General features: G+C 31.2%; 2 protein-coding genes across 6 annotated transcripts in view; one reads left to right on the forward strand and one right to left on the reverse strand.

Moving 5' to 3' along the window:
- LOC123003991 (uncharacterized aarF domain-containing protein kinase 5) overlaps nt 1-9,293 on the reverse strand; it is a 22,752-nt gene that overhangs the window by 10,251 nt on the left and 3,208 nt on the right. The window contains exon 1 of one of the 3 annotated variants that reach the window (XM_044397347.1): nt 1,188-1,244. The exons of 1 other annotated variant lie outside the window; for it this stretch is intronic. The gene's annotated coding sequence lies outside the window, so the exon portion shown is untranslated. Of the gene's footprint in view, nt 1-150; nt 254-1,187; nt 1,245-9,293 lie in introns of those variants that run through there. One more of the 3 variants, XM_044397428.1, reaches the window with a different exon arrangement.
- The window catches only part of LOC123004386 (tumor protein p53-inducible nuclear protein 2), a 16,270-nt gene that overhangs the window by 3,998 nt on the left and 2,979 nt on the right, over nt 1-9,293 (forward strand). The window contains exons 2-3 of one of the 3 annotated variants that reach the window (XM_044397674.1): nt 1,564-1,635; nt 7,230-7,904. In XM_044397674.1, coding sequence (XP_044253609.1) covers nt 7,233-7,904 — 672 coding nt within the window. In that variant the 5' untranslated portion in view covers nt 1,564-1,635; nt 7,230-7,232. Of the gene's footprint in view, nt 1-1,563; nt 1,636-4,146; nt 4,295-7,229; nt 7,905-9,293 lie in introns of those variants that run through there. The other 2 variants (XM_044397843.1, XM_044397760.1) reach the window with 2 other exon arrangements.

Below are 9,293 nucleotides of genomic sequence, written 5' to 3' on the forward strand. Positions count from 1 at the left end.
AAACACCGGAAACGACTTTTCCTGTTTTCAAATTTTCTCTCAACAGCAAAACTGGAGCAAAAAACCCCGCAACTGTTACGCAATGAGACAAACTGGTTTAGAAAAATCTTGTCTACATGAAAATACGGTCCTGGAATTAATTAAGCTCACCTGTGGTGGGATAGAAGGTTAAATCAACCTGCCAGGGTCACATTGCCAAATTTTTGCGCAATTAATAAATACCGAAAACTGACCATTTTTGGACCATTTTCCAATTTTTTTTTATTTTGAACAATTTAGCGGTCACGCGTTTGCGTCACTAAACCAAACCGTCTAAATATACGGGAGCCAAGTGTGCCAAATACCATTTTTTTCGCGTTCCTATTAATAGTTAACTTGAATAAGTTATATTATCTATTCTAATTTTCCCGACACGAARCATGCGCGTGCAAATGACGTCCACAATACAAAGAACAAAAATTAAATATTTAACAATTGGATGAAAATCGGAGGATAATTACCAGTTCGCTGTCACCGATAACGAATTTGACCTTTACGAGTCGACCATTAATGACAATAATTATTATTAATTGTGGGCGATAGTGCAAATTATTTCGATTCGAGGAAATTTTCCCTATTTAAAAGCGTCCAAAATTTCTTGGCAATGCAAGAAAATTCCAACGATTATCATCGCAAGGGAACTTTTGATTATTTTAAAAATAATCCTGACATCAGGATTTCTAAATAGATCCCTATCTTGTTTATTTTTTTAGAAAATCAAKGTAACCGTTTTAGTTTTAAGTAACCTAGCAACCGCCAAGATAATGGCGGTCACTATGTAGTAACCATAGCAACGGCTATAGATTGCGCGGGAAGTTTGAATCCATACCYAACATTTYAGCATTTTTCGTTCCGTTTAACTGATAAAAATGATAATGATACGTAGATAAGTGGTTATGGTAGTTACTCCATACTTAATTATTATGCTTGTCYTAAAAGCGGCGTGATAATGAAAGTTATCTTATCAAATTTTATTTCTCTTTTATGTGAGTAATATTAAATTGTGTCACTTGGCCTTCGAGGCTGTCACTACATTATAATTTGCAAATTATTATTATTACTGAAAAAAAAATACTATAATTGATTTTTTGATAGATAAAAAAAACTTCTATAATTTATCAATGTTGCATACCAAGTGTTCAACTTACCCGAGATGTATGTCAATGTAGTTTACCTTTTTTRCCYCACAAAGTATTACTACTAAGGCACGTTAGTGACTGAACCCTTTATCTACCGTTCTATGAATTATTAAGTGTCGTAAAGCCGCGAAATTGTAATTAATTCTGTTCCAATTTTAGCGAATTTTCGCTCACTTTCTGTATTTCAAAAAATATGAAATTGCCAAAGCAATTATTAATAAAATAAACAAAATATTGTTGTTTTTCATTGGTCAAATTGCGTTTCAATTGTGTTTCAGTCGCAGATGAGGAAAAGTGTCTCAATGACGCGCAATTAAGCGATAAAAAGATTTTAGGTCGTCGGCTTTTCGTCTAAATATAATAACACAATTTTGGTGTTTTGCAGCTTTAACGAAGACGTCGTTAAATCAAGTTCGCATCATTTTCAAGAAACAATAAACAACACACTAAGATTAAGGTAAGTTTCTTAGTTTTACTTTAAAACAATGAGATTTTTTTTTTACAATTTTCTGCTTGGGCTAATTTTGTGGGCGGATGACCCGTTTTGGTTTATTTGCGCGCTTTTTTTTATTTAATTAAGGTCGCGTGTACTGAAAGTAAGAGGGGAATGCTACGACCTCGGAATATTTGACGTATTTTACAAAACTGTCGTAAAAATTTTGGACGAGATTTTTCCAACAAAACATTACATTTCATTTAAAAGCTACTCTGTAATTACACCAATAAATTTTTGAGAAAAAATGCATTTCAAAATGAGCAATTTTTCTACTTAGAATCTAAGTTACGCACTATGCATAGTTAGTTATTATACAGGGGGTTTGAACTAAAAATAAAAATATCGAATTTTATAAGTTGTAATAATTACTCATCCACCATATTAACCCAACCTGACATCTATGTTTTAATTTAATTTAATGATTAATTACAAAATTGTTTTTTGACTTGATTATTTTAACAAATTTAGTCGAGAATGGCAACATCGGAAATACATTTTTGAGATCAAAAGCAAAAGAAATTAAAAAAAATGGCGAAAGTGGATTTTAAATGGTGTATTTTTTGTTAATTATATAGAGTGTATCAGCAAATTTGACGAAAAACTTCTCTGGTACAAAATTATGACATTTATCCTCGAGAATTCGAAACGACCTTTACTTACAGTACAGTCAAGGAAAAACGTATACTCAAACACATTTTTCACATTTTTGAATATACAGGGTGACACAAGTTTTTTTCTCTCTCAATATTTTAAATGTATAACATATAAAGGTTGTCCCAATATTAAAAAGATGTTTCATAGTTATAGTATAGGGGATGTATCAAAATTTTTGACATATAGCGGTTTTATTGTTTTTTAACTTACTTTTAATAAAATTCAGTGTTAATAGTTTTTTTTGAGTAATAAATCGGGAAAATTAGGTTATTGACCTCTGATACACATTATCTCACTACCAACCTTGAAATTAGTGAAATACAAATTATCCACGAGAATTTGAAACGAGCTTTAGTTGTGTATAGTTGAAGAAAAAAGTAAACTTAAAAATTACATTTGACATTTTTAAGTATTATACAGGGTGATGCAAATTCTGTCAAATATAGTTTCTACACTACATTTTTTATTAATTTTTTTTAACCGGGTCACTTGATTAATCGACACAATGGTCGGAAAATCGAAAGTAGACCCTTGAACCTGTCCGAATAGGTACGAAATTATCAAAGTTGTGTCACAATCATTTTTAAATTGGCAAACATGCAAATGAGCACGTGATACGCAATTCATTCTGTTATAATATCGTATTTGAGGTGGTGTCAAAACAGTTTTTAATTAAATATGGAAGAAGAGGTCGTTGAACTCGATTGACCATGATGGCTAATTTTATTTGTATACAAAGTCGTGAATAAAATTAATATCGTGTTAGTTTTTTAAAATTTATTTTGTTATTTAATGAAAAAAAAAAACATTCTTTTAATTAATAGACAACAAATGTTTTAGTTTAGACGTTGTAGGTGTGCCAAAACACGCGAAGTTTAGTACACATCTGCAACAAAAATAAGGTCGAAAAAAACTTTGGGAATTTCCTTTTATTTTTAGTTCGAATTTATGGGTATTGCACTTATTTTAATGTCAAACATCAATTTTTTAATTGTCATTTCAAATAGTGGAAAAAAACAAATGACAAGAGAAATTGTTTTTCGAAAACGGATCTAATCCGAGTTTTATTTAAAAAAAAAAAGTTAATCAGTTATGGTCAATTAAGTGTCATAGGTTTAGGTCTCAAAAGTGCATCATTCAGAAAATTATTCATAAACATGAGGTTATCTATAAGGAATTTCTCTTATTTAAAATTAAATAAATAAATTAAATAAACACGAAAAACAATTTAGATTTTTCCGGACGTGTCTGTGATCTTCGGTTTTAGCTTGCAATATCTTAATTTTTTTTTCATCATTTCGATAACAAATGGTGTATTCTAGAAAATCTGTCACGTGATTATAACAAACGGATGTTGTTTAAATTAAAATGATAAAAAGAGTATAAAGAAACTGCATGAATATGTAAAAATTAGATCATTTGATTTAAATTTATTCAAAACAAAACAAATTTGGAAATTTCATGGCCAGTTGAACTTAATTCGTAATTAATTTGCTGCGATTTTTAACAAAAAAATCAAGTTAACCGTTGACATTGCTTCACTTGTTTTGTGGAAAAATTGCACAACATTGACACAGAAAAAGTGAGAATCTAGTATTATTGCCAAGGTGACTAAACCACGCCCCTCAAATAACTTTTTCACTCATTTTCTCCGTGAAAATTTCTCGTCGTATTATTTTCCATTATTACGAAACAAAGTAGGCTTCGGTGCGCCGATTCGCCAACCAGCTGTGTATATTGCGAACAGCTGACGTATCTCTAACCCCTCCTCCTCCTCCGCCCCCCTTGTGTTGTCGTCGATCAGCTGAGAGATCGCGGTCGGCGCGCTGTTTCTGTTTTGTTTCCTGCGGTCACTGCGATCTACGAGTTTCGCCAGTACAAACGCGTCACAGTCCAACCTTTTTTTATTATTCTATTTAGACGTAAGTGATGTGAGAATGTGACTTGGATTTTTCAAAATTTTGTTGTAAGTTAATGTTATTGAGAGGCGACATAATTGTGATGTTTTATCTATTATTATCTAGTGGGTGCAGACGTGACGGCGTCTTTTGTTCGCACTACACGCATTTTTATTTTTGAACCTTGACCCTGAAATTTCTGATTTTCTAGATTTCATTGTTTTTAATGGTAAAAAAAGCAATTAGTGAATTTTAAATACTTGATTAATATGCATAGGTGCGGATGAGGGGGGAGAGACGGGAAATTTGACATCACCTGTTTCCCCCTCCACTTCGTTTAAAAAAAAATTACCGGCGAGACCATAGCAACAAAGATTTTTGCTTTTCAGGTGATGTAATCAGGGATTTTTTTATTAAGCAATAATTAAAAGTTTTGGCATGTTTTTGTAAACTGACATTTTTTATATAGATATTCCCTCTTTCTTTATTATTTTTTTTTTGTATTTTGTTAAAATTTGAATTTTTAATTTATCAAATATCATTTTTACAAAATTAATTAACACTGTTTTGTTTATTTACCAGTGGTTAAAAAAAAAGACCTGAAAAATAAAAATAACGTAACACAAAATCGTAAATACTAAATGTTGCGTAACATTGGATCGTAATTTACCAGTTTTTTTGACTTGAATAATTTACATTTTTGATCCCAAAACAAATCAGATTTTTGGGCATTCTGCCATAAAATTGATGACGATTCTGTTATATTTAAAAAAATGATAAATCTCGGAAAAGAAAAAAGATAACAGAATTAATAATAATTTTATTAAATATTTTTTCCAAACTTGACTTTTACAATCAACTCTCAAGTTTCTGGTAATTTTGTCATAAAATTGACACCATTATTGTTTTGTTTTTTTTTTGTTTATTTATTCCTTATTTTAATTAAAACTTAAAATTCCTCTCATTAGCAATTCCCCCTCAGATTTTCACTCATTTGCATCAAATTTTCAAGTCATTTCATCCTTTGAAATTTTATCTGTTGTCAATCTCTTATCTCACGATAATATCAATTTCAGTTTCGTTTTTCCTCTCTCCTTTGTTTTAAACTGGAACAAATCAAAGTCTGTCACTTCCAAATTGTTTGGTCAATAGAAGGTGGTGGTCGATAAGTGTGTCATTAGCGTACTAGAGAGATAAGAAAAACCTCTTTGTCTCCCTCGAAATTGCGTCGTTGCACATTGTATATTAATAATAGAATGTTAGAGAATCCAAAAATATGACGGTTATCAACAATCACGTCCATATCAACGCACTAGCACATGTCTAACGATATCACGAATTATCTCTATTTTCATATTTAGAGCGAAAAGGAAATTTATTTTTCAGTTATCTTGAGAATAGACTAGATAAAAATTTCAAGCTTTTTTAGATGGAAATTTTAAAAATCTGATCTTTATCATTTTGAAACTTGAGATCGTTACAGGAAAAATTCCTACACTGACAGTTGAGAAAAAGAAGTGCAAATTGACGAAAAAAAAGCTTTTGAATGTATTTTTTTGTTTAAAAAAGGTGCAAAGTAGAAAAAATACTGTATGATATTTGCGCAAAATGCGCATATAAAACTCATACTAATTTTCTGATTATTAAAAAAAAATAGAATCTCAAAAATTAAGAAAATATTTATTACAAAAATAAATAAAAATTTAAAGTTTTTGAAATAAGATCTTCGAATGGAAAAGGTAAAAAATAAAGTCAAAGCTTTATTCGTCCTCAACTCGAAACTTGAGGTCTTTAGAGTAAATAAATACCTAGATGTTGAGGAAATTGAGGAAATTTTTTTGTTAGTATAGGATTTTAAAATTTGTCAGCATCACCTTTTTCCTTATTTTTAAGTGGTTTTAGATTTTTTGATACAAAATTTTGGTGGTCAGCTGACAAAGTTTCAGACTTTTCAGGTTCTGAAATGACTATTTTCGCGTTTCCAGTGTCGAATTTTTCGGTGAAATGTCGATTTTGTGTCTTTTGACAATTTAAAAAAATCAGTGATTTTAAATTATTTATTGAATTAATTTTTTACTTTAATTAATTTAGTATTAAGACCAGCTCTCTGCGACGTAACGTAACAAACTCTTATGGAGCCGCAATGTCTCAAACTTTGCCTTCCTTTTTTAGCTGCTGTTTTCATTATTTCTCTTTTTTTTTGAAGACACCAAAGAGAAACAGATTTTTTAATTTCTCTTAAGACAAAATTGTTCCTTTCAGACAATGTTCCACCACCTAACACGTTACGTCTGAAAAACTTAATTTAATGTTCGTCTTTCATAGTTTTTTTTTTAATTTTATTTTATTTATATTCGCATCAGTGTCGAAGCAAGAAACCAAATGTCGGCCATTATTTTTCTTTCATTTGACACCAAATGCGAAACGTTGTACATAATATAGTACAGAGATATAGTCTATTTTTATTGTAATTAATTAGTTTTAGTGAGACAGAGTATAAATTATTTTTGTTGGTTTTGTAAGTTTTAATCCGGGCTTAGTTTTCGAAAAACAACAACTAGAGTCAATTAGAAACAATAACATCAGCTTAGATGTGGAGGAAATTGAAGAAATTTTTTTTGTTTAGGATTTTTAAATTTGTCAGCGTCACTTTTTTCCTTATTTTTAAGTGTTTCAGATTTTTTGATATAAAATTTTAGTGGTCAGCTTACAAAGTTTCAGGCTTTTCAGGTTCTGAAATGACTATTTTCGCGTTTCCAAGTGTCGAATTTTCGTCGATTTTGTGTCTTTTGACAATTAAAAAAATCAAAGATTTTGAATTTATTATTGAATTAATTTTTTACTTTAATTAATTTAGTATTAAGACCAGCTCGTAACAAACTCTTATGGAGCCGCAATGTCTCAAACTTTGCCTTCCTTTTTTAGCTGCTYTTTTCATTATTTCTCTTTTTTGTGATGAAACGGATTTTTCAATTTCTCTTAAGATAAAATTGTTCCTTTCAGACGATGTTCCACCACCTAACACGTTACGTCATCGATCAATGGTTACCACAAACGACGTCATCATCATCAACAGCGGCCGAGGGGGTCGAAAGCAACACATCCTCAAGACTGACTTCCGCGGAAACGGAAGACGATTGGGTACTGGTAGAGCGCCGTTCCGACGACGACAGCGAAGGTAACTCCAAGTGCAGCTCCTTGGAGAGTCTGAACGTCGACAATGACAATGACAATGACGACGACGACGGTCTCATCGTGGTCGAACGAAGTCCCGACCGAGTCGTCGTCGTCAACACCAACACCGGCACTCTTCCAGTACCAGCGCTACTCACACGTACCAATTCACTGCCCCGGATCACCGCCATGGAGGAGTCATGGTTTCTCACACCACCACCGTGCTTCATCTCCACCGGACCGGTGCATATGGAAACATCCCCATTGGAGAACCTCCTCATCGAGCATCCGAGTATGAGTGTTTACACCCATCATGGTCGGAGGTATAATTTTGACGTGGAGGAGGAAACGGAAGCTGAAGTGGTGGAGGTGGTGGCGACGGAGGAAACCGGGGATAGTGACGACGACGGCGCCGTGGTGGTGCACAGGGCGCCCCGCGTTAATAGGGTCCACGRGCTGCAGCAGCAGGAGCGCCAGGGGGTCAAGAGCAAGCACGCCCAAAAGGTGAGAATTTCAGAAATAAGGAAAAAAAAATAGAAATTTCAAAATTTTAAAATAATAAAATTCTCAAAATCTCGTTTTTTGGCAAGTTTTTAAATTTCGCGCTCGGAATCGCTGCCAAGTGTCATCAGATGTCTGAGCGCTAAAGAAAAGCACCCTAAGCAATAAAAAAATGCAATTTTGACAAAAAATATTAAATAACAAGGCTATGAAATAGAGATTTTGTGTTTTACATAAACACTTCCTTTTAATTAACGCAAGTTATAAATAAGATTTTTTTGAACATTCTAAAAAATAATGGATATAAATTAAGCCATATTTGTGCCAATAACAGTTTTTTTTCTTTATCATTTTTTTTCCTAGTCAAAGTATCAAAATTGACAATTTTCAGAATAAAAAAATCATATTTATTTCAATAGACTAGAATGATTGAAACTAACTTTTTAGTTAAAAAAAAAATTGGCAACATTTTGAATTTGGCGCTTTGCCTCTGTTATCAAATGTTTGAAAATGCCAATAAAAAGTCACCCTGAGCAATAAAAAAAAGCTATTTTGACAAAAATATCAAAGAACAAGGTCATGAAATAGGGGTTTTGTATTTTTCATAAAAATTCTCTGTTRTTGTTTCCTTTTCATTTTTTTTAACTAATGCAAATTATAAATAACATTTTTAAAACATTATGACTAGTTTTTTTTCTGTATCATGTATTGTTTTCGTAGTCAAACTATCAAAATTGACAATTTTTAGAATAAAAAGAATTTTTAAAAAAAGTATATCTTATTCAACTAACGAAGTAGAATAACTGAATTTATTTTTCAAACAACAGTTGATAACATTTTGAATTTCGCACTGTGTGGGTTTCGGCCGTGCTGCCCTCTGTTATCAAATGTTTAAACATTAAAGAATAGTCMGTCTAGGTTTTTCCGAAACACCCTAAGCAAAAAAACGCAATTTTACCAAAAAATTCAAGTACAAGGCAATGAACTAGGGATTTTGTATTTTACATAAAAATTCTTATTAATAAGAGTTGTTAAACTAAACTAAATGATAATAAACATAAATAAGTCAGATTTATGCCAATGATTAGTTTTTTTCTTTACCTTATATATACAAACTATCAAAATTGACAAAAAATAGTAAAAGAAAATCATATAATAATAATAATTAAATTCATTTTCTAGTTTGAAAAAAACAAAAAAAATAGACAACATTTTTGAATTTCGTGCTCTGCAAAAAAAAAACGCAATTTTGTCAAAAAAATATCAAAGATTTTGTATTTTACATTTCCTTCTTTGGTTTTTATTTAACGTAAGTTATAAATAAGATTTTTTAAACGTTCTAAAAAATAATGGATATAAATTAAGTCACGTTTTGGTAGTCAAACTATCAAA

The sequence above is a fragment of the Tribolium madens genome, unplaced genomic scaffold (assembly GCF_015345945.1).
Source record: "Tribolium madens isolate multiple individuals breed KSU strain unplaced genomic scaffold, Tmad_KSU_1.1 Scaffold_11;HRSCAF=98;Tcas5.2_LG3b, whole genome shotgun sequence".
Lineage (NCBI taxonomy): Eukaryota > Metazoa > Arthropoda > Insecta > Coleoptera > Tenebrionidae > Tribolium > Tribolium madens.